The sequence below is a fragment of the Bombus impatiens genome, unplaced genomic scaffold (genome assembly GCF_000188095.3).
Source record: "Bombus impatiens unplaced genomic scaffold, BIMP_2.2 scf_0406, whole genome shotgun sequence".
Lineage (NCBI taxonomy): Eukaryota > Metazoa > Arthropoda > Insecta > Hymenoptera > Apidae > Bombus > Bombus impatiens.
In genome coordinates, this window is record NT_176825.1 from 1,685,126 (window position 1) to 1,711,420 (window position 26,295).

General features: G+C 40.5%; 1 protein-coding gene across 1 annotated transcript in view; it reads right to left on the reverse strand.

Annotated features, from left to right (window-relative positions):
• The window catches only part of LOC100746737 (disintegrin and metalloproteinase domain-containing protein 10), a 150,296-nt gene extending 127,922 nt beyond the window's left edge, over positions 1-22,374 (reverse strand). The window contains exon 1 of the mRNA XM_003490152.4: positions 20,410-22,374. Within this exon, the coding sequence (XP_003490200.1) occupies positions 20,410-20,500 (91 nt within the window). The 5' untranslated portion in view covers positions 20,501-22,374. The remainder of the gene's footprint in view (positions 1-20,409) is intronic.
• Between the last annotated feature and the right edge of the window lie 3,921 nt (positions 22,375-26,295).

Sequence of the window (26,295 nt, forward strand, 5' to 3'; positions counted from 1 at the left end):
GGGGGGGGGGGGAAGAGGGAGCGGAGGATTTGATAAAACGGAAACCTGACAACCGTTGCCCCCCTTCTGTGTGTTTTGACAAGAGAAAAAAATCTGTATGTATGGAGAAAAAACGGCGAGCGGCCTTTATCTCGCTTTATGAATCGTTCGATTTCGAAGACCGTGCAGATGAAATCCGAACGACGCCGTAAATTACTTTTCTGACGGAGTAATATCGAATCTCGCCACCAGTCGATTTCGCCAAACAGCGGAACGTTCTGCAGAGACGTTTGCCAACGTCCTCTGGTCCCGTGTAACAGAATAGTCGCAACATCAGGTTCCGACAAACCTTGGTGTGTGTATCCATGAACGATGTATGTGTATGTAGGGGTGAGTTAGAAACGCAGCACGACGACTAATGTCTCGTCGAAGCAAGCTGACCCTCTAAGTGAATCGATCATTCCTCTGGACTGGTAGATTCGAGGCGCAGTTGCGTTCTATCGTGGTGCATGGCTACGAGGACGTGTACAAATAAGTAGCCTCGCCTACGCTTGTGACAAATAGGAAAGGAAATTCGTGTATGGAAACTAAGACGAATTCAGCGTGCAATTTTCTCCGAGGCGCGGGCGCGCGAGTTGCTCTCCACCTACTAACTGCAATCGAAACTTGAACATGGCAACGATATATCCACAACCGCGGCAGCACCAGTGGCGGAGCAGTTTTCCAACTTCTTACCGGGGTTGTCAACGCCAATCCGAATCACTCGAATTTGATTTTAATCGACGAAGAATAAAATTCTACCTGTTTCATAAATCACGGGCCATTCGTTTCGTCACGTGTACCTTCTCCAAAATTTTAAAATTCATTTCTTTATCAGCACGCCTCTGTTGGGTGACCAAATAAAAGATGTTAATCCTCTGTTGGTCTGAGTATATATTTTGTGTACGATCATCTGTGTATATGATATACTATAACTAGAAAAGTGTCGAATATGATTAAAAATTTTTTTAAATAATCAGGAACTGTGCAATTATCTTTCAAGTTTCTCGTCTAGGTTTCAACACAAAGATCTTTTTAAGTCAATCGTTCCATGTCCTCCAGTGGATTTGTTGGTTACCTGTAGATAGGATCGCGTCACGACCAAACCCCTTGCTATCGTGTTGATAGGTGAAAAGAGAATAAACGAACAGCTATGGCTAAAAGGGAGTCGAAGGGAAATGGAATCTTGATTTCCCATCGCGTGTCTCATCGATTTAGGATTAACACTGTGCTAAATGGATAACAAGCGTTCGAGCTGTCTTTTGTTCAAGTTTTCTTCCCTATACTTTGAACGAGCAGACGAGGATGAGCACTTGATGCGTGCGAACCATTGGTTAAAACTTCGGAGACCGATAAAATATTTAACGGAAATACGAACCGACACGGGCTTGAAACAAACTACGTGGAATAGACTGATCATTTATTTGTAAAGGAAATAGCCCGCGTCCGGACTGTGTAAATCGTCTCTTTGAAGGTATTATCCAGTGAGATCCATAGGATTCGATCGCAACGTGCTTTCTGCTTATTCCTTCAATTCTTATCCATGATCCATCAACTTAACTCGAATCGAGTTCACTTCGATTCTTTGATGTTGCCTTGATAAAAGACGAGTACATAAATCATTCTTGTAAAAAAGCTGTTGGAAATCGAAATGACGACGTTTCATAAAAGATATGGAAAATTATTAACGAATTACTTAATAATAGTTTGTTAGGTGTTATCATTGAGACGAAACTCATAAAAATAAAAAGGATGCTATCGACAATTAGGAACCGTGTTTATTTTGATGAGAAATGATTGACGACTTCTAAGCGGAAATTATCGTTTTATCTATTAAAATATTTCTAAGTGAGCACAAAACAGCTTTATTGAAAATATTATTGACAATAAAACTTTGATTGTGATGCATGGTCTCGTATTTTAATTAATATCTTAGAATTACGATACCACAAACGAGTTATGAAAATGTATATAGGTACTTTTATAAAATTCTTTCCAACTAATAAAGGATAAATTGTCAGATGATTAAAAATACAGCGATCTACCTTGGATAATAAATTCTGTGGCAATTTTCTTGAAAAAGATGAAGTTGAGTTTAAAAAATTGCTCACAAAGGCCAGTCCGGTGATGAATTAAATAATCATGGAAACTACTCCATTCACAGAGTCTTGTAATCCCTGTGCAAGGTGAATTTACAACCGTGCTGACTACGTTTCCTTTCATCCCCACCATTCATTTCGAAGACTATACCAACGTTTTCCCCAATGTTGCTTGTACCACGGAATCGGGCTTTCTCGGCGTTTCTCGCGAACAATACGCGAGATCTATCTCGAGAAAGGTGGCAGCGAATTAAATATAACGGAAGGATACGAAAGACGTGCGAGGATAACGTTGCGAAATTGTTGGGAACACGTAATGAACTTCTTGTATGCCAACGTCGCGCAGTGTTTAAGAACGGTTCTTCGACTGAGAGAAAAGTCATAATTTTTCATGTTGATATAATTTATTTATTATTATTATTTATTATAATTTATTGTTCATATAATTTAACAAAAAAATAGTTGATCGCGACGCTACAAAATATTCAAATTTCTTGAAATTTCATAAAATTATCGTATTTAAATTGAAGAAGAAATAGTAATGAAAGTAATATTGCTGGAATAAATTTTTGATATTCCATTTCATAATCACGTCACGAATTCTATAGGATCGAATAACGTGAATTGACTGAAAAGAAGTTACAAATGAAATGCTGCGTTAACGAAACGTTGGTCTCTCATAGATTGAAACTCTGCACGTCGTCATCTGTTAACATTCTAGCAAAGTTTCTTGCAATTAATTTTCAATTTGGCGTGAACGGCGTCTTCGTTGTCGTTTCTTCTAATGACAATAGCCCGTGGACTTTTCGAAACTACGCTATGTAGGAGAATATTCGTTGGTTCTTCGATGTGGAAATGACGCCGAAGGCAATGTAGCTTCGATGAAATTCTCGTAGAACCACGAGCCCCTTGATCGGTTCTATCGTTCTTGCATTATATTACAGACATTCCGTTACGTTTCGTGCTTACTTTGAGAGAATCAACGAATTATTGTATAAACTCTCACGAGCGAGAACATCGACACGAGCTAGCAACGTTTTGCTAAAGATCGACTTTTACCTTTGACAGTAGCTTAATTCAGTTTTTCATATAAATTGCATTTTTTCTTCATATTACAGTTTTGCATGCTAACGCTTATTTTCTATCCTGTTACTTCCACACTCGTTTCTCGATGGAGTTTGCTAAAACAATTAAGACACGTTCGCCTTCGACCTTTCACAGCGTTGCGTGTGTTGTATTTAATTTAGCAGCGCGGGTATTTCTGTCTGATACGCGTATCCCCTAATTTACGACATATTAAAGTACGCAACAAATTCTTGGTCGAGATATGCAGTCGAGTTCTCACGAAACACTTTGTCAACGAGTTTATATGATCTACGCTCGTATCGCTTATTTATTAACGCTTACACTCACGAGTTAAAACACGCGTACAAAATCAATTCGTGGTACTTGGAAACTTAATGAGAGCAACCGTTCTTTTAGCCGGAATATCAAAGAAATACGGATCTCGTCGTGAAACGCCTCGTTGAACATCCGAAAGAAAGGGGGAAAATTGATAAATTGCGAATGTAATGAAATTCGTTTTACGAGACGGGACTGGGAGGGCACGTCTTTTCTATCTGACGGACGTAAACTGAAAAGCAATCGAGGCATCGATAAATTGATTGTTTCAATTTTATAATTTCGACCATCGGATTGCATCGCAGTCGAGCGTTCACGATGAAACGCGACTTGAATCGCGCGCAGTAGAATAACTCGTTAAAGGTCAGCCACAGTGGAGTTAGCTCTGTGTATATTGGAGGTATGCTTGCTACATGAAAACGAACATCCATGTTTCGAGTTTCCCCCATTTTTATATGCGCCACACGCACTCGTTACGAGTCCCGTGTAAAATTTTAACTACGTAATTAAAACCTCGCCCCTTGTTTTCGATTCCCTTTAAGCGTCCGCTGATGAGCGCGATTCAATTATCGAAATCGACCGATCGATGTCACCGTTTTTAAACCAGCGTACCGACGAAGAATCGACGTTAAATTTACTTACGATTTAAATAGAGTTGTAACTGTAAGTTCAGTAGACGTGTTTCACGTTTGAAATGTACCGCGAGATGCGGTTTTCGAAAGTTTTATCAAATATTACAGAAACAGCTACGTACGAAAGCGGCATTTTAAGTAACATTAAATGAAACGAGCACGATAAACGAAGTGAGAGGCTATAAAAGCGCTATTTATCACGGCGAATAAAAGTGATACGGTGAAAATGTCATTTTCAACGCGGTTCGCTTCCGGTGATGCGAAGCAATTAAAGTTTAATCGAAGTTCCGAATCGTCCGTATCTCCGAGATGAAATATCGATATAGGAAACGTTAAATAGATTTCACCGCTTAATATCGCGTTTACTTCAGACCGATTTTCACCGAATAGAAAATCAGTGTCGTCTAAGCAACCGAGTATCCACCGTATTTGTCTTTCCATTTTTCTATAATTCGAGGTATATAGACATACTCAGTAGAGTATTCGAACATTTGTAACCATCTTTTACGAATATATTATGTGTATTCTACGAAACATTTTGAAATTTCATCATCGCTGCTTTACTAAATGTATGTTTCCACTAAATATCTTGCAATTTCTCTATACAGATATTTTCGAACTGATTACAAATTTTACCAATATATTCATGGGACTCGTGTTTTAGAACAGTCCTAATGAAGTTCTACAATGTTTTACCATGGACGTAAAACTTTACTACGGCGAGTATTCAAACACTTTCGCCAGTCAGTGTATCCCTTCGTTAACGAATAAATCGTTACTTTTTTCCCGAAATATTAACTAGTTTTGGGAAATACGGATATTTTCCTCCTTTAACTTCCCTTTAACCAAAAGACATGCATTATTAAGCGCAATTTTTAACAGTGCCTTCCTTTGAGGCAACATCTAGAACCACTCCGCGGATTTATTCGCCTATAGGGAAATCCTTAGTGTCTCCTAATGGAAAAGTTAGTAGCCAGAGTTTGTCAATAAAATATACGGATTTACTTCGATCAAAGAGCAGTAACTTTCCATAATTACCCGGTTCGTACGTAACCGCGCGCGAGAGAGTGCCTTGGAATAATCTGTGCACACAGGCACAACAGTTTCACAGGTAAATGTTTCTCCGCAAACTGAGAAACTTGCTGGGATTATCGACTCGCTGCTTTTTCTTCGGAAGAACATTAACGAATCGCAACGACGGCTGCTGGGGCGAAATTACCGCAAGGAAATCTGCGTTAAGATTTCATCCAGAGATTCTCAACCGATCGAATTAAATTCCGTGAAACTCGACGAGATTAGTGAAAGTAATTCGATTTCGCGTGACAGACGTCGTCTCGAAAAAATTACAGTACGAGCTGTTTCAGTTTATTAATCGAAAATTGGTTGATCTGTGTCTAGAAACAGAAGAAGCATCTCACGATGGCAAATCCACGGTGTCATAATTAAGAATAGTTGATTTTATATCAGAAGTATTGCCTTTCAGACTTCTATCGATTTTAAACATTTGTTACTTCTCTGAATGAGTAATATAACCTTATATAAAGTTGTGAACTCTCTTTTTTAACGCTCTGTATATATGAAATATTCGTTCCAACATAGAGCAATGAATTTAAAAAAACAAAAAATCAAAAAAGAAAGAAAAAAGGCAGAAGTAGTACAATGTTTCGTCCGAAAGAAGATGAATTATCAATTTTCCCGGTGCACTTGTCCATGACGGAGGTGTCACTTGCAAAATGTACGATCGGAGGTCGCAGATGCGGGGGCGAAATATTTCGAAAAATAATACCTCGCCGCGTCAGCAATGATATACATTAACAGCGGCATTTTTCCTGTGCCAGTTACAACGCAATCGGCCTGCCATTTTCGTCGTTCCACGTTCTATTCCCGGCCCCATCCTCGACACGTACACATCGTTGTCCGCAATTTTATTCGGGAACCGCCCACCTCCTACTCCCTACTCCGGCTACTCCTCCCACGGTAGCCGGTTGTTACCGCCAATTCGCATTATCCAATTTTTCGTGTGTCACGTACCGTGTCCCCGATTCGGTAGGTCACTTTCTCGCTGCAATTACATACGTTCCAAACCATCGTGGCGCTCTTTTCGGCGTCGATGTTTGCAGGACGCGTTGATTTTCTTCTATTCTCTCCATCTATTATACCCTACTCTTTGTCTCTCTCTGTCTCTTTTCATTATTCTTCGGCTCGTCCATCCACTACGTACTCGTTCTTCCCTTCTCAGTATACCTATATTTTCCCCTTCCTTTTCTCTTCTCCCTTTACACGTTACCTGATTTCCTCTTTGTCCTTCTACAGAACCTTCTTTTTCACAATATCACCGCCTCTTTCGACCCTCTTCGTACTCTCTTTATTTCTCCCTCGCTTTTTTACCTTGCATTTCCTAAATTTCCCCACTAACCTGTTTCCATCTGCTGCTTTTCCCCCGCGTTTTAATTCTTCGTCTCTTCGGAGGTTTATATTTCGTTCTTCTGCTTCCACGTTCTTCTTCCATCGAGAAATTATTCGAAGTCGGCAAGAAATCGCTACTAATTTACACACCGAGCTCCTTTATCCTCCTCCCAAAAGTTTCAATAATCCCAGCGACCGGTTTTTCCGTATCCCTTTGGTCGTTTCCCTCCGATACTCTAATCCCTCTCACCCTTACTATTCTACCGTCGATTCATCCCTTTATCCGCACTTCTCGACGAGTTACGAACGAGAGTGGAAAGGGATGATGATGAGGGGAGAAGCCGGAGGCAGGCGGAGAGCCCTTGACGACGGAAAAAACGCGAGATAACGACTGCGTTACGCCACAATCGTCCTGTCTATCGGGCTGGCTCCCTTTCTCCCTCTGTTCTTTTACTGTTCGTTGGTCACGTATTTACCCCTTGGAAACGTTGAAAATTCTTCTATCTTTTGGAAAGAAGGTATACCGAGGTCGAGTCGGAAATAAGCAAAATCGTTTTGTTAAACGTCTAACTTTCCCCTTGAATTCATCGTTTATAATATGGGTGAAGCGAGAAATTTGCTTGAATTTTGTAGAACTTTGACGGTATAGTAAAATAACGCAGAATTTAGAATTAATGTTTCCCAGGATTTTTGACATTTATCTTAATTCCTGTAAGCGTTCTGATATTTATGACGAAGAGCGAGCTTTAAACTCTTTTTAGGAACTAAGCACCATATTTATAATACGAAAATAATTCTATATTTGACTATTTATCTAAGTCTGTCCCGTGTTACACCGTAAAATAGTTATATTATCTCGGAATAACATGAAAAACTGTACGAAGGAAGAATGCAATCCGTTGTTAATCCTGGATATTTGCTTCAAACATGCTAGTTTCAAGGTAAAAAGTGTCAGTCCTGGGTCTCTACCTAATTCTTGTCCAAATATGTACCAAGAGCTCACGTTATTCAGCTTAAGTTCCTATTTGCGAAGGACAGCACTTTGTCTTGCGAGGTTACTAAATTAAATAAATCTGGAATAGCATGCCCTACTTTCCAACCGCACATTTTGCTAATACGTCCGAGTTCGCGGAAAGGGTTTAACCGTATTTATTTGTCATACTTGAATATTTCTTCCAAGAGCCACATATCTGGCCTAAAATATCTCTCCATTTATCTTTCTCGTGAAAGTAAATCGGACGACATTAGTCCACTCTGTGCCTTGAACTCTGAAATATAATTTCGAGAAGAGTCGCTGATAAAAAGTTCGATCTCCGCGTGAAGCGTCCAGCGTGAATCCCACCTGACCTCTCCGGCGAGAGTCGGTCCAACGTTGAAAATTCGCCGCAGTGGCGTATCGACTTTTTGCTGGCCCGTTGGAGAGAAGCAAGAATAACCTCCTCTGTATCCCGACCTCTGTGTGACCAACGAAGTACGAGAAGGAATCTTCTTCCAAGACTTTTTCCATTTCCGTAAAGTTTCCTACTCTGACTACGACGTTTGAAAATCCGGACGGTCCACGCGCGCAGCCTGCTACAACCCCGCTCGAGCGGAACAAAAAACGATCGCTCGTTCAGAGGGGTAGCCGGCGGAAGAGGGGATGGTTAGATTAGATCCATTTAAAAGCGAGAGGGTATCCGGTTTCCGAGTCGAATTAGCAGACTCGAATTGGATACGGAGGTAAATACCGATAGCAGGAACGCTAACGCATTTCGAACCACTTTTTCTTCGCGGAAGGTGGATTAAACCAGGCGATTACTACTTCCAGAGAGTACATTGTATGTCTTACAATGTGCATTACCATCTCTAAGTATTTGAACACCTCTAAATTGAGTTTTCCAGAAACCAAACTGATCAGCTCCACCTTTTACCAATTCCTCAATGATCATTACACGCGTAAGTATGCGATTAATATTTCAATATTCGATTAGTATTATAGCATTTAGATTTTACGAAGTTTCAACTATTCGTTAGAGAAAAACATGGGACTTGAGTGACGCGGGTACATTCTTTATTTCGATTCAAATGTAACAGAATGTTTGTACTAATTTTCGAAATATAATAAAAATGCGAACCTTTGATCGAATTGCGTCGAAATACGTACGGACAGCAGTGTAAGTATCTTTAAACATTCGCGAAAAATATGGCTTTAATAAAACGCATGCACCTCGTCTGATGTATGGTCAACCTATTCTGCTTGCGATGTGGTTACCTTCGACTATGATGCATGTTGTCACGGTTTCCCTGTTATTACAAAATTGCTTTTCAGAATAGACAAGGTTAAACCGTTTAAGTCTTCCAGCTGAGGGCTGTATTTGACTGGGATATTTCCCTTACGACCTTTAGACATCATTGTACTACTTTCAACGATGATGGAAGGCATTCTTTTGTGACTGATCCATCATTGAAATGGATCACTAGCGTTGAAAGAAGGAAAAAGGGGAAAACTCTTCTTCGCGTAAAGCAATAGAATTCCTGCATGCTTCATAATAAACGAATAATGAACAAAATACGTAGAAAATCCGTACGTATTGCTTTTGTGATAAAATGAAAAACGAGCGAGATATTAATTTTATTCAATTTGTCGGTCATACAAGTGAACTCACATTTGTATGGCTTACCAATAAGTGAAAAATGATGCATCAAAAGTCAGTTTAATATATATTTATAACGAGTATTGCGTAACTAGATTTGGTGTATTTTGCGTTTGACAGGAATACGGGACACCATCAATCTTGCGGCTGTTTTCCGAACGCCATACTGCGTAATAAAATAAAGCGAGCAATGAATTTGCAAGGGAACGAACGTTCAATTCCTGCGGCCCATCAAACGTACGCTTTCCTGGGCTCCCTTGGTTAACGATCAACCACGCGACAAACCGATAACAACGTACAAATTTTAATTAGCATTCGATGGCGCCCAGTCTATTTAATTGTTGCGCCAAATTACCACGGTCCGTGACTTCGCAGCGGTTCGACTGAACCAACGCGTAACAAGATTGTCAGATTTCTAATTTCGATGCGTCGCATGTTAATTAACTTCTTGTCTTATAACATCTCACCACACTCGTACAGATTGTGGTTGTTGCAAATTATATTTTTAATAGAGTTTGCCTCAAACTCCGACCTTAACTTTGATTTTTCAGATCCAAAGTATATAAATATAAATTACACGTGTATAATATATCGATGCTTCGCTGTTATGTTAATAAATCGAATTATGAAAAATTTACGAGTACAAAAACGCATAGAATGCGCATATGTAAAAATATAAAAAATATATAAACGTCGAAACACTAACCTACTGGATACTATCATTTATATTTCTCTAAAAAAAAATCACGAGGCAAAGGGTTAAGAAGCGACAATGACTAATCAACTGCAAGCTGATCAACAGCGCTACACTAAACACGAGAAAAGGGAAAAATTCAATACCTGTGGTACAACGTGGGCAAAATTTTCCCGTGATTTCTGTTTAATACCCGTTGAATTACAATTGTGTCGGGCAATTAAAAACGCCGTTTTGCAGAGGACACGGTCTGTCTCTTCTCACGGATCGGTGATCGAACGTGACGGCTATTCGCCATGCCGTAAAAATTCATGGCCAAAATTTACGAGTGAGGAGCCTCGAAATTTCCGGCTAACGATCCGCTTCGAGAGGCCGGATTGGGAAAGCATGAACGAAAGGGGAAGAGAAGAGATAGAGAGAGAGAGAAAGCATGCCAGTTTTATTGGAGGCTCGTTTATGAGCCGTTTGCCGGCCGCTCTTTTACGAGCTATCGATAAATAAGCGGAGCCGCTCATGCGATAAAAACGGAACGCCTGTGTCCAGTCTATGTCGCCACGTCGGGAGGAATTAGAGAAACGTAATTGCAAATTCTCGCTGGATAGTGAGCCCTCCGTCATCCGTTGCGTCGATTAAATCGGATCGTCCGCGTGGAAAAGTGTCGGCCGCCTTTCTATCGGATTTTTAACACGCCGCCATTCACCGGTGATTGTAATTGGCCAATCGACGATGTTTTTGAGGAAATGTCCGACGACCGTGTAGTAATTCAAGCAAAAAGAAGATAATTAAACTCATTGTCGAGTGATCGAACTGGCGGTCGAGGTAAAAATCCAGTCACAATTCGCCCGTACCTTCATTCGACTCGGCCCGACTAGTCGCGGTCACGATCTACTTACGACGCGTTACACGCGAAAGAACTGAAACAACAATTTTACTAGTAAATTTATCGCAATTTAAGCGATTATACGCTTTACAGGGAACGTTGTAGAAATGTTGTGTGAACTTGTAGTTGATCGCGGCGTTGATGAACGACACTGGTAAGCAAGTAATCTTCCGTAGACAGGAGAGATGATGTATCTCTCAATTATTTAATAACATTGATCGAACGGCTCATTAACCAGTATCTGTAGCCAGTGCATTTAACTAGTACCCGGCTCATCGGTGCTTTCGTCTTTTTTCTACCAGCTTTTTCTTCAGTTTTATGCAAAACACTGGTACCGTCTCCGGGCATCTAAAGGAGTTGGCCATAGGAGGAGCCTTGATCCCCGAGAGCATCAAGATCTGTCATGATAATCCGCAATCTCTTTTGCGTTCGAGTCGAGGAAGCTTCAACCAAGCTTTTCCCGTTCCATTTTGCTTACGGTAAACTGCAGTCATTCTCACAAAGACTCGCACTATTTTTCCCCCTTCACCGCTAGGAGCGAATCATCGCTTGCATCACTTTGTGAAATTACTTTGACATTTAATAATGCACCAGGATAGGAAATGCAGCAAGGAACGAGTTAAACGTTCGTTTAAACAAAATCTTATCCGCTCCAAGACGCTTCGCTAAATTTATGAGCCGTTTTAATTTCGTATCTAACAAGGAAGGTTGCCTAGCTTTCATGTTAATCATCGATTTTTCTGAAATTCTTGAAGCCAGTTTGTAGAGAAATATTTAACTTGTACTTTTTTTTTATCGGCGCTTGAAAACATTTAGGTGGTGAAGGCAGTCTTTCAAATTGGATATTTTCCAACATTTCGCTATTTTATTGAACTTAAATTGAATGAGATGTAAGTTGATAAATTCCAAGCGTTTTATTACGATATTTGAGAAAAGCGTGCACTTAATTTTTGTTATTTGAAAAATAAAATCTTAGTAAAATAATTCGCTTAATATTCACCAGAATCCTTCGTCTAAAACTTACTGTTCACGAAGTTTCCTTGCAATTTTCGTTCCGGTTTGTAAGCTCTTAGATCTTGATTCTTAATGTTTTTCTTCTTCATTTCGAATCGAGGCTCTGTAGGTTCTCATACAGAGCTTGCATCGCGCTGAGATTCGCCTTTAAACCAGTTTTTATTTCATGCCATGCGATAAAGGCGGCATTAATTAAATTCCAAGCAAAAGCTCGAAGAAAGCCTCCTCGCGCAGGATAATCCCAGAACACTGCGTTAAAAGGCTTGCTTCCATTGAAAAAGCAAATTACGTGGCTGTTACTGCAGCAAACATATCTTAGAAACGCGGAAACAAAGATAATTCGCATTAAATACATCCCAGAATCCTGCTTGTAAGAGGCTTACATTGAAAACGGTAATGTACAGGTTCTTTCGCTTAACGAAAAGTATCGTGACGATACGTCATTCGGTAAACGTATTCTATCGAACTCTGAATAATTCCCTTCCACGTGAAAATTCCATTCCTGATAATAAGATGGTTGAGCGTTGACTGATAATTAATTAATTGGTTTCTTGAACATTGGCAATGTTCACGAATAATTACAGCCTTGTGAATATTGGAACGACGTACGCGTCTCGCAAGTTAGAAATGGTAATGGTACTAATTGGTCGTGTAGAGCCCGAAACTTCGCGAGTTTATGATGCATATCAATTACTACTAATGTACAGCAAGAAAACCACTAATCCTAGGAAATTAGAAATTCTCTTGACTATAACACAAACGGAACTAGAGCGAAATGTGATAAAAATGCTTACTAGAGAATCTGAAACACAAAAATATACCCAACTTGAAACTAACTATCGCTGACGCTCTAACAGCGATGTGTCTCTACCATCCCTCTTGCGTTTCTACCCTGAAGGGTTTCGTGACGTGTTCTGCCCTTTCACCGAGCCATACCATCTTAGATCCCCGACCTTCTAGCTCCTTCTCCGTGTCTAGGTGCTGATTAAATTAAATCACGTTCATAGCTCGACGTGCATCCACCGGGCGTCCGTTAATCGAATCTAGCGCCGTTAATACGTTGGCGAAACTTCCTAACGAATTAAGAAACTGCCGCCAACCCTTGTCTCTAATAGGCTGCTTCCTCATACGCTATCGGCGTTTCGCACCCTCTGCCAAGATATTACTCTAACTAGTTTAATTAGACTCGTAACGGAGATCAACCGAGTAATAAATCATTTTCTTAGGTAATTTAGGATAAAGTCTGGTACGGTCTAGCAGATGTAGTGACCGTACGAATGAAACCAGTACATTGTTTCAATTATCTGGTTTTTCAAGCGCAAGGACGTTATTAATCTTGGGTGTTGTTCCTCGCGTACGCAGCAATTCATCAAGTTGGGGGAGCTTCTCTCCGTATGCACGGTGCTCCGAGAGAAAAAAGTAGTATGATGGTGTCGCGAGTGTAATAAACGTAAAAAAGTGCCTACACGTACGATGGAGAGAAATGAGACCGCCGAAGGACTTGAAACAAAATGCACCGTCATCAGAGCCATCTTCAGACGTGATATCTGCCAGCGGAGGGAATGAAATCTTCTAGCGCGTTTGCATTCGATCCTCCCTGTTTTTTTTTTTTTTCATTTTTTTCTTATCCTAGAAGTGAAATATTATTCATAATTTCTGTTAACTAGTTAATAGAATCTCTAGAGAAACTCGGGCAAAGTACCAAATATAGTATTATGGATTTAATATCTTAAATTGATCTTTCTCTCTCGTAAAATATTTTTAAATATTAACTTTATATACGTTAAACAAATTCCATTATTAATACGTACTTATTTTCTATGGAAAGTTGCAAGTATCTATGTATTTCTTGTTCATTTTAAATTCCTTTTCCTTTTATTAAAGCTTCGAGTGATTAAAGTTGAATTCGTGGTCTCGTCGCTTTCTTCTTACAATCATAAAATTGCAATAGTTTCTATACAATTTCTCTGCCGAAGTACCAATTAATTTTTCAACCTTAACGATCAAATATAATTCATGATTTCCGTTAAACCTGAAGTCGTTGTCTGACTACTTCTTTACAGTCATAGAATTCACAATAGTTTCTCTATAATTTGTCTATCGATGTACTAATTATTTTCGAGACCAGAATCGTTATATCTGACAGTTTATAGCCGAATGCTCGAAGAGATGGATTCGTTCGACGATCACTGGGAATTCTGGCTGCTCGTTACGATCACCAGAATATTCGAGCAACCACTCGAAGACGAAGACGAAGGACTTCCATTCGAACCTCATTAAGATCCTCTCGAGAGCTTCTTCGGACCAACTTTTCGATCCCTCCTAAAAGGTGGAGCTTGTTTTTTCTTCGTAGTGAGCGAAAACATCTTCATCCCCCTTTTCACAGAGTTATGCGTTCGACCCTCGTTTTGCATGCTGGTTACCACGCTGATAAATTATTTATTCCAGGGGATCTGATATCCCTTTTCGAAAGTGCAAAAAAGTATTCAATTTCAAGTATCGACGCTCGCGAAGAAGAGAATCTCGAGTATCGTTCAACGAGAAACTTATTAATTTCCAAGGTATTTGTGGCCGTAAAGAAAGAGATTCACTCGCTCTGTCCGGCAAATTTTGCAAACTGAATGTGAGAGAAAGAAGGAAGAGGGGGGAGGGTGACCGTTTCCCTGGCGCTCAAACAGGGAAATTAGAGTTCACGGCGTTCGAGTAATCGCGAGTAATCGCGACACAGTCTTTTCGCGTTCCCGATGGCTCTTATGCGCTTGCAGCTGCTACCACGCGATAAGAGGATTTCACAATATCGAGTTACGAGCGTGTGCAAAGTCGTTACATCGAGGTCGAGTGCCCTTCGAGGACCCTCTATTCCACGCGAGCACTGCCAGGGGCAGCCACCTTGCAAGACACTCTTCCTCTCCCCTCTATCTATCCTCCTCTACCTGTCCTCCTTGTGATTCGGTTCTTCGAAAAACCAAGAGCCCTTCAGTCAGTTCAACCGGTTCACGATAACGCTGCCCTCTTTGTTTCTTTCCAATCCGTGTCTATAGTACACGAAATTCAACGATCCTTCGCTCAGCACCGACAACTTGGATATACTATTTATTATAATCGAACTATACCACTGTTTTAATTATGAAATTTTGCAATTGATTTTTATTGACACGCCTTTGTCTGATGTTAATGTACACTATATTACTTTCTATCCTTTCCTTCTGTCCTTTCCTTCTATCCCTCCTTTCTATCCACCAACGGTATACTCTAACAATGAGAATTGTTTAACGATTTCTCGAACGTCAAATAAATGTAAAAGAATCCAGTGAATATAACCGAAAGTGAATGGTACTTAGACCAGTACGGTACTTGGTCGTATTACCGTCTTTACAGGCACTTCATAACAGTTCTATTCAAGACCGTAGTAGGAAATATAGTGAACAATAATTTAACGTTTATTTGTAGCACTGGCCTTTAACTACCTGACCTGTGTGCAGCCAGATTTAACCACCGTACCATCAGTACTCCTCGCTTCCATGAAAGCTACGTCTCTGAAATGGGCTAGCTTTACCCTTACGCAAAGATCGGTGTTTGCAAAAATGAAATTCTAATTAAATTTCCACAAGCTGTTAAGTCAACGTTATAACAGTTCCCGGTAATCGTCTCTCGTATTCTTTACCGGATGAATTCTACGTTATGTCGTAAGAGAGAGATCTAATCGAAGCCTCGTTCCACTCTCAATTTGTTTTCCACTTTCCACAACGTTTGACCCGTGCACAATCGGTCAAACGAAGACCACGTTCCCCTTATCAACGTTCCATCATTTAATACGGGTCTGCTCCAACCCTCTGTTCCCCGTTCGAGCGAAAACAATTCGATAATGCACATCGTTCAGATAAGACGACAGCAGCCACGTATTCATGGTTTGCCTGGAGCTAAGTATGAATATGCAATTTTATATTATACAGGCTTGTTACCCGTCGCGATTGCAACTTTTCCCTCTGTGGAGCCATCAACGTGGCAACGCCATCGTTAACCAACACGGTTACCTTCGGATCGTATAATCTGCCCGCTAGCAGTTACCTTGATTTTTTCTTATGGTTTTCAACCAACCCCAGCTCGTTGCCCGTCCTTCTTACGTAGGCGGCTCTCGGATTTCAAAGTACAGGATGTGCTCCGGGCTCGGCTTTGTCTTCAGTTCTAGCTCCTTGCTTTTAACAATCTCACGGCTGCTCTTCGAGAGCTGCTTTTGAAAGACAATCTCTAAAAAACGTGCAAAATGTACGTTAAACTATACGCGATTGCCCGATTCTGGTCACGTAGAGTGTTGGACTGCGACCGAAATTTTACTCTTAATCTTTGCAATTTCATCTACTGAATAGATTAATTAATGAATCGGAACCAGATAGATTCCAAAAATAAATTTAGACAAATTAAATTCTCTATTGCTATTGCGCATTATTTTTAAGTGGTACTAGTCCGTGATTAATCAATACGGTCAGACATCAGAGAAATAGGTGTTTCACTTCTTCTCGAAAATTAACAAACTCGAACGATATAGACACTAGAAATAAATTTAGAGAAACTATGCTGCAAATTATTATCGCGGTGTTTTTAAATGGTATAAGAGCGTGATTGGTCAGATATCGCAAAAATCCGTATTTTATTCATCCTTGGAAATATTTTTATCAAAAAGTCGAGTCGACTTTGGTTTCGTTGATAGGTCAACTACAAAAATTGTCCATTACAGCTGAATATAAGAATAAAATGGAGGAAATGAAACGAGGCTGAGTATCGATCCGCTGTGCTTCAGCCAGTAAACATTCGCCGGTCATCAGTCGAATTTATAAAACATTCGCATCACCGTAGCCGAATAGTGTGCGTAACGAACGACCGCGAGCCATGAGTGCATTAGTCGCCGCAAAAATATGCAATTATACGGTGTACAGTTTCACCGCGTATTATTCATCACCGGTGTGCAGCCGCGTTTGGTTTACACTCGAGAACATGTCGCTTGTAATACAAAGTAGATACTCCTACTGATGTGGAGATAGGTATATGCGGTGCATAGATAGCTAGAATAATTTATCGACGTATAACAGTCGCGTAATATTCGTCCATGCGATCAGGAAATTAACTGGTATTGCTGGAATTTCCTTTTATTTCTTGACCGAGTACATGTTTCTTTCTGTTTTAGCGCAATTTCAGTAAAATTCAGTAAAATTGCGTTAAACGGCGCGATCAAATTTACGATTCGATGCATTTATCACGTGTGGAGCAGAGAATGAAATTCTTTCTTCTCGAAATTGACAGGAAATCTCCGATTTCATCGCTCGACAAAATAAAAGTCACTTTCACCCTTTGTCACGCCCGTGTTTCACTTTCATCGTGAAATTTCGCGTGATTTCGCTTAATTCACTGGGGAATGAGATCTGAACGGATTCAACCACGATACAAATAATGATAAAGGAAAAGTAAAAAGAAAAGGAATGAAGGATGACGAACACTTTAAACGGCAAATGTCATGATATGATACAACACAACGTGATTCCCTTGAATTTGATAAAAATGGATACGGAAATTTGGGGGAGCGTTGACAAAGGTTCGACTGAAACAGACATTTGCCTCGTTTCCATTTTTTACTTTACACCGGGGATCGTTCATTCTAGCGTTGAAACGCTCAACGTTTTCCTCATTTTTCTGTCTGCCAAATATCACTCTTCTTCGCCTTTCAACCATTCATACGACTATGGCCTAATTATTTTCCACTTCAAAATGTAGCTCAAACAAGCTTCAGTTTTCCATTATCTAGATATTAAACAGTCAAAAATGAATACGAGTGGCTCAAGCACATATTTTTCTATTTCTTTGCTTTCCGTTTGCGAACAATAATATACGATAATAATAAAAATGCTATCCTGTGATCCGCATATTTTTAAATCGATTTCCAATAATTTTTCTACAAATAAGGAAAGGCAGAAATTATTGTAAATAATAACGACGAGGAAACACAGCAATGTTTAATTATGTAATGGTGCAAAATTCGTGAAAAGTGTATGAAATGTTCAATTTTTAATTGGAGAATATTAATCCAAAATTCGAATGTTCCATTAGGCGACCCGTGCAACATTACAAATGTATAATGCAAATAATCGGGATCAGATAGGCGAAGTAGCTAGCGAAGCGAGACTTGATTTCACTCTTTGTCTTCTGTGTTCCACTGCCACATGAGTTACTCTTTTGAGACAGACTTGTCCAAATTAGAAGCAACGTATTGCCGGGGGATATATTGATCGCTAGACGTAATGAAATTGTTCCGTTTGCTGCTCTAATTGCGCCGGAATTTTTCGCGTAATGCAACCGTGCACACCGTGACGAGAGTGCCAATATTAAATTTTTCTTTTGGCTTGTAGCGTGTATGTCGGTCGTCTCTACGGTTTGGTTAAATATTTATCAGTCTCAGCCCGTTTGCCTTTGCACGCGCGATCGCTATCACCGATTCGAACGCTCTGCTACGTACAAACCACCGAGGCGTTGATCGAGGATCGCTCTTATCGGACTACGTGACGAGCTCTCTGTCGCCTATTTCCAATGAAATCCATCGCCTCGTGGGAATCCCGAGACAGGGAACAACGCGCGAAATGAAATCCGAGACACGTCGAACGCTTCTTGATTAAAAGTCTCGCCTGGTAAATTAATCGATCGAACTTGCGAATTCTTAAATTCTTTTAATTTCACTTTGTTACTCTGTTATTACTTAGATAAGAAGGAAGGGCGAAGTTTGACCCCCGAACTCGTTAATCGATGCAGAGTCTCGACAACCAGAGAATGTCTAAAGTGGGAAAGAAACAACGAGTAAGTTTCTCGTCGTTTTAACGAATTAATTTCATTAGAATGGAAAAACTCCGATCGGAATTCTCTTCGCGAAACCAGTTGCGTCTATCAGTATCAGACCAGAGGTGGAACACTCGAGGGACGTTACGCCAATTACCGTTTGAAACATCCGTGCGGGACATTTTCGCGGATAAAGAACAGAGTCCAACTCTTTTCGACAAAAGTAGAAACATTTCCTCTCTTCCTCCCTTTTTCCTTTCTTTTTAATGGTGCACCGAAAAGAAACGATAGCGGTGTTGACATGAGTCGGTTGATCTCACGCGACGTTGAATCCTGATGGACTAATTCTCGAAATGGAAGCGCGATTACGCGAGCAAAGCCACGTAATAGTCGGTGCTGCGCGTTTGCGAAATCGAGCGTGCCTTTCCGGTGTGCGCGTCGCTCGATTTACCGTCGGTTCGTGTCTTCATTTCCATCCACGGAGCTTGAAGAAAGCGACGACACAAAAGAGAGAACGATGATACCGATACAAAGAGCCTGGAAAAAGGTGGCTACTTTTCTTTGTGTCTGCCGCTGTAGGATGGTTTCCAACCATGGAACCGTCTATTACCTACTCCAGATCGTTAACATAACGCGTATTAATCGTTGTCGTCGTTACAATGATGTTTTTTTCCGACCAATTGTTAATGACAAAATTAAATTGTCTTTTAAATTCTATTGTATGTTAGAAAAGAGGGTAATCCGTAATATTTCCATAATTGGTACGGTTAATATTACTCTTTTGAATGGATAAATGTGAACAAAAGTTCAACAGCCTCAATTTAGAGTAGATAGTACAGCATTACGTCAGGCTGACAAATAGCCTTACTCTATTTAAAATGTTTTGATAAAATGAAGATTTATATTAATTCTATCATTGGTATGAATAATAGATGTTCTTTCACTGAATAGATGTAAAAGAAGTTCAACAAATACTTTTACGTACGCGTAACGCACAGGAAGTGGTTGACAATGGACAGCCTCATTCTACTTGAACATATATCCACAAGACTGAAACTTCCCCACTTATTACTTGCTACATTATTTTTGTAACCTAACGAGCGTATTTTTAATGAAGAAAGTTGACGGGGTTCGAAGTTTGGATTAACAAAGAAAAGCACAAAGGAAGTCAACAGTTCTTTTTAACAGTGGTTCGACCAGAGAGTATGTTTCCTATCATCGTTAGTCGACAGAGAACGTTTAGCACAGCGTTAAGAACTTCAACGAAACGTCGGGCAACTTTTCTACATCGGATTATCAACGTTGCGAGATGGAATAACTTTTTGTTCTTGTTGTTAAGCCGTTATCGTTCGTCTCTTTTATCGCGGAGTATTTTAAATTACGGTGTTCGCGTCAGCCGTAAAACTACAGTCTGCCAACAGCGATGGGGGGCAAGAGGGTGAAAGACTGCCAGAGCTCTCTCGTTGGGGCTCCTGTAATTTCGATGGAAAAAGGACCGGGAAAGAAAGAGAAAAAAAAATTGCAACAAACTGTCGACGTTCTACCAAACCGCATCGCAAGAGAGGCCGTATGTTCAAGATGTAAAAAAATCAACGCGCGTGCATAGGACGATAAACAACAATACCAACAACGATGCAAAAGAAACGACGAAAAACTTTATTCCCTATATTCGACGAATGAACGTTTGCTTCATAATCCTCTCGCTCTTACGAAGATACGAAAATCGTATGGTCGAATGGATTCATAATCATCGGGTTTATTTCATCGACGAAAAAAGAAGCAATAAGAAATTACTAGTAGATTGGGCACATACCTTTGTGCGGTATTAGCGGCCAGGGATGTAACGGGGAGCCGGCAACCAGCCAGACACATGCCAGCAACACTCCGAACATTTTCACCCCCATCCACTTTGGACAGACGGAAACTTGCCTGCTTGTCCTCTCACCTCTTCCTCTTCCTCCGCCACCCCCTCCTCTTCTTTAACTTCTACGTTCACGTTGCAGTCCGTTGTTCTCTTCTTCTCTTTTTTCACCTACGAATCCCTTTTGCTCCTTCTTTGTCTCTTACTTTCCCAGTTGACCCTCTTCTTCTTTACCCTGACACACACGTACAGACTCTCTATAATCTCTGCATTCTCTCTGACCCGGTGTATTCCTTGCTTTCCTCGTCTGCAACTTCTGCCTTCTCTCTCTCTTCCACTCTCTCGATCGTTCGTTCCTTGTTTCGAGTCTCCTCGAACTCTCGTCCAACCAACCTGACTTGCTTACCAGAAGGATGAACACGGCTGGCCGGGCCAGACACGGACGTAGCTGCTCGCGACCGTGCACCGAGTCTCTGACCCACGTTATCAAACTGGTATCATAGTCTCTACAGCTCCACCCCCTTTTTGCGCTGCAACTGACTTCACGCGAACGGTGCGCGCTGTCTTCTCACTGAAAGCTTTTTAAGCACGCCACTGAATTAGTCGAAAACCACTGCGAATCAGGTCGTTACTGTGTTCTTTCAACTGTGAGAGTATCGTCTGGTGTTAACTTGTCTTTGCACTTGTATTACAGTACTATATTTTATCGAAGTACCATTTCTGTCTGTCGTTAGAATATCGACGTTCTTCGAAGAATGGAACGTCAAGCCGAAGGAAGAATTAGAGTACGTTTCGCAGATCTATTCTCGTGAGAGGTGAGGCTGATCCCCGGCTGCTGATCCCTAGCCACGTGTTATTTCGTCGAATCGAGTTCCGTGTTCCTACGGACCGTGCATACGTAGCTAGCACCCCGGTCGCGTTTCTACAGGCTGGAAATACAGATTGGAAATAAATTCCACTTCGAGGCAGCGGAGAGTGGAAAGAACAGGATGCACGAGACTGTTTCGAGGAGGCAATGGATTCGTAAACCGATCTGTCGAGCATCACGACCCACCCGTTGGAAATTCTGCCAAAAGTCACTGTCACGTCGATGGAGAACCAACGATTGACGTTGAGCCACATTTGAACTCCGCTTGCTTGATTTTAGTGGAAAAACTGGACGGGTTTTCAGGCTTCAGACATCTATGTGATTATGTAGTCTCTTCAGTCGTATCCATTGTAACTCTATTAACGACCTAGATTCTAGTCGATATATCTCTATCTGTTCGACGTTATTGTCATTCTCGTGTTTCATCTATCAGCGTTCTAGAATCTACACCTACTCGAATCGAGTCTAAACACTTGGAATACGTCAAAGTCGATGAAACTGTAGCGATGTCGATGTCTGACTACATCTCCCTCGTTCTATTGCCGCTGGCGAACGTTCGATAACCGAACTGGCAGAGAATGAGATGCTTCTTGACTGATGCATCCCTGGATCAAGGTGAAACCTTTATCCTTGAAGGAGACAGCTCAGTTACATCGATAGAAATCCCCGTTGACGATGGGATGACACCGGAACATGTGTAAGTAGTAGTCACAGCGAGCGGACACTTATTAAACTTTCCGTAGCCTCTGGTCGTAGCGGAATCGTGCTACATCGTACTTCCTTTCTCGCCAGACGAGAGAACGGCGTCAAAGGGAAGCTTCTGGTTCCTCTAAACTCGTGGATTCGTATCACGCGACGCCAACACGCCCATCCTTCTTCGTCCCTGTCCCTCCAACACCACCAGGATCTCCGGCCTCTAATGAAATACTTCGCGTGGTTGACTGGTTATTAAAGCGGCATTCACCGTTCAAAGGAACTGCCGATGATCAACGCTCCACAGCTTGTCCACAGTTCGGCCAACAACATTCGCGGTTGTTTCCAGCGATGCGTGCCTGGAAAACGATGCAACAACTCGTTTCATTTCGTTCTTGTACAACTAGAAACGCTTAAACTTTGATTAATTCAAGGAACTCGAAACCCTCTCCTTCGTTTTATTCGAAATATTCTTTGATTAATCGTTCTCGAATTCGAAAGCTCAAGTTAAAAAAAAAGATACCAATTTTTAATAAAGCGTTTCAAATTATTTGAAATCGAGTAAACGTTTTCACTTGACTCGAAATACCGTATCAAATTTTTATTCCCATTCTCACTAATCAGGTCACTCGACTTTAAGCCGGTTGGAACACTCTACTGATGCAAACCTGTTGTTTCGCTTGGTTCGAATTCAAGCAATTCCACTAATTTGATCGAAGCTTACAATTACGATTTAAAAAGTTTCAGATTTAGAATCTCATTGCTACAATGTTTGTTCGTCTATTTTTTTCTACGATCGGTAAATAAGTGCGCGCGCAAGGTTTAATTTCACGACCGCAAAACACTTGCAACTTTATCGAGCGGGTCACGAACGCAGAAGTATTGGAAGTATTTAGCGAAGTTGCATTTTAATAGGATGCAAATAAAATTCGCACGCCGCTAACGAGCGGGACCTCGCTTCTGAAAATGTTTTGCACCGAGCAACGTTCTCTTCTTCTCTCGTGCTTTTCCCTTTCTCTTTATGCGGTCGGCTGGCTTTGTTTGCCTTGCCACACTTCTAGATGAGAAGCTCGATGGAGAGACATAATTTGATTCGTGCCAGAAACTAATCCCAAACGTTTACAGGGTTCTCTATAGCCGTACTTTATCTCCGAGTACAGTTTCACAGATTGATAAACATTTGCATTTGTAGCTTTTTATACCGTTTTGAATATTTCACAAATATAGTGGTGTAATTCGTACTTGTACCGCGACAAATATTACGAGTATTTGACGATCATAATTTGGAACATTAAAGCAAACGTATAAAGCTACGGAAAATTAAAAAGACGATTAGTTTTTATCTGAAATATTATCGATGATAACAAGCAGAAAACACGGTGAGGGATTTTTAAATTCAACGATTAACTCCATGCTATGAAAACTGTAATTTTACGTATTTAGGGGATTAAATATATATTTTCGTACTCTGTTGAGCATTACAAACATAATTCATTACTTGATTGTTTTTTAAATTGCATAGATTCGTCATCTGTATTTACACGAGCAAGTTGCTCTTAAGAAATGAACTCAAGAAATCAAGAAACGAACAGAAATCTATTTCTAATGTTCTTGAATTTTACAGTGATTAATGCTCAAATCAAACAAACAGAAAGAGAACAGAATCCGTAACGATATTTTAGCTTCTTCGTTGATTAATGTTACGAAGACATTATTCATGTCAATGAAGAAACAATTGTTAACGCGATGACGGACGTATATTATAGTTCGAAAGAAAATGTAACGATTGGTACATTAAATCCGAACAATTGCTGCCGCACAGTTTATTATACCGTAATCCCGTTTCATTAATTAGTCGTGCAGCTCACGCTAAATATTTCACCCCTTACACTTCCTTGCATCTCTGCATTGTTAGAGGAATCCAATTAAACGAACGATTTATCTTTGTCCAACAGGACAACAGCTACCTCTCACTGATATTAATTAATGTATTTGAAAAATATTATTATACCTTGCTTCTCGACCAACGTCTTTAACTTGTAATATTTCATGCTGCGATATAACCGGCGACAAACGTAAATAACTCTAATAATAATTGCTGCTATCTGTTGTTCAGAAACTTTAAGAAATCTCTCTCGAGAATTTTACCCGAGAGAAACGTTCTTTTCGAGACGCCAGAGTAACCATACGCGGTAATTTCGTGTACAAGAAAAATTTACATGCAACCAGCGATAGCGGCATTGTTTTCGACGCAACGAAAGCTTGTTTGTCTCCGAAAGATAAGAAACCAGCAAGACGGTGTTGTGAGTGATAACAGAACCGAGTGTTCTGGAAGGAATATTATCGTACGAGAAAAATATTAGGGCAGATAGTAAATTACTCTCCTTCTAAAAAATAACAGGTGTTGAGGATATAAGATTATCTCAACTTTACGATACGGACAGCACACCTGCTATTTTTTCAGAAGTTGAAATTTTCCACATTGCACATTATAAAGTTTACAACTCAGATCACGTCGACAACATAATTAGCACGTTTGAGCGCTCGAACGGTCCGCTCAATAACAGACGACGTGTCATAAACTTCGATCACAGATTGGAATTCAACGATAGACAATCGGATGAAGTCGCTAACGTGACGTTACGCTACGCACCTTCGACCAGGTATGCACATGACGCACCACATGCGAGAAGCCCACGACAGTTGAACAGTCACATGATTGGACAAACATAGATTGCAACCTCGCAGAAAACGTTGACGAAAGAACATTCCCTAAACCGATACTTAGAATATAAACACCAGGCGCTTACAGAATAAGACACGATTAAACCTTTCACGTTTATACTAAACACTTCAAATAAACAGAAAAAAATCACAATCAAACTAGAACTCTTTAATCTCCCTGCACATTAAGCGTTAATATCATTCAAGGTTCGCGATTCCAGTTTTTCAATTTAGCTGATCGCCAATTAGTTGAGAGGTCGCAACAACAGGTATAAATGAACCGAGAAAATATCTTGTTTACTGCAAATGTAAAATTACATTCGACTTCTCCTAGTTTTATATAAGATGAAATAATCGGTTTAAATATTAAACATTGAATATGTAAATCCTTCACGTATGTTCAAACCGTATAATCTGTCTCTATGTTTGTAAGTTTTAAAGCGGATAATAATTGAAGACCACAAGGGAAAATATGATAAGCCATCGTATTTTTCCTCTGTAATCTTCAATCGTTGAAGCTTTTAATAATTCTCTAATTGTTTCTGCCATTTATCTCTGTATGTATAAGTGTCCTACTACTTACGAGGATAGCCGTGTATATGTAGAGAGCGTTAAATATGAAAGGACGACTAACGATTGAATGGCGTGGGCGATCATTAACAAGGGCCACAAAATACACTATTAATTTGAATCTAGCCTGGTAGTCGTAACACTTCATCGTTTCGCGTAGAAGCAATTGAAAGCTGTGATTGCGAGGTGATTTGTACTCGGTGTAAAGCGGCGCTGGCTTTATCGTATTAAATGGATACTACTACAATCGAGACGTGTACTCCGGTAAGCGAGTTACTGAATTTTAATTGCGAAGCTTCCCCCTTGTTTTCGTTGCGCCTTATCGTGTTTTCGCTATTTATCACCTGCTGCACGGAACTCCCGGTTTCATCCGCGTCTTGCTTTAGTCACGCGTCCCTTTGCATACCGATTTAACAATGTGCACCCCGACGAAACGCAATTAACATGATAATTAGCCATTTCCGATGCCTATGCTGGTCGTTTCGCCATTTTTAATTGTCGCTAATAGAGCGGACACTCGACCAGAAAAAACTGACAAAAACGTGGTTTCTTTTTAAACGAAGCAAATGATTTCTTTTCTGTGTAGTTAAACACTATCATATACTCGAAACCGAGAAAACAAAAGTAATAAATTTATCGACAGAAAATTTTCTTTTCACTGTACTTTAACAAGTAATTAATTATTAAGTTACTATCGCAAAATATATATCAGGTGCTTCTACTATGAGTAATGCCTTTATTTTTTATATATATTTTACGTAGAGGAAATCCGCACGGACGCCAGGCCGCTTCTGGGAAAAGCGGCGTGGTATTGTCGGGCTCCAACCGACTAAAACCTCCACGATAACCGTCCCGGCTGCAATCGAGAGAGGTCCGGGAATCGCTGTGAGCGTCGCAACGGGGCCTCCCCCGCGCGCCCAATAAACACCGCTGATGGAACGGTGTGTAAACATCATTGTTGTCATCACACCCTCGTCGCCGGA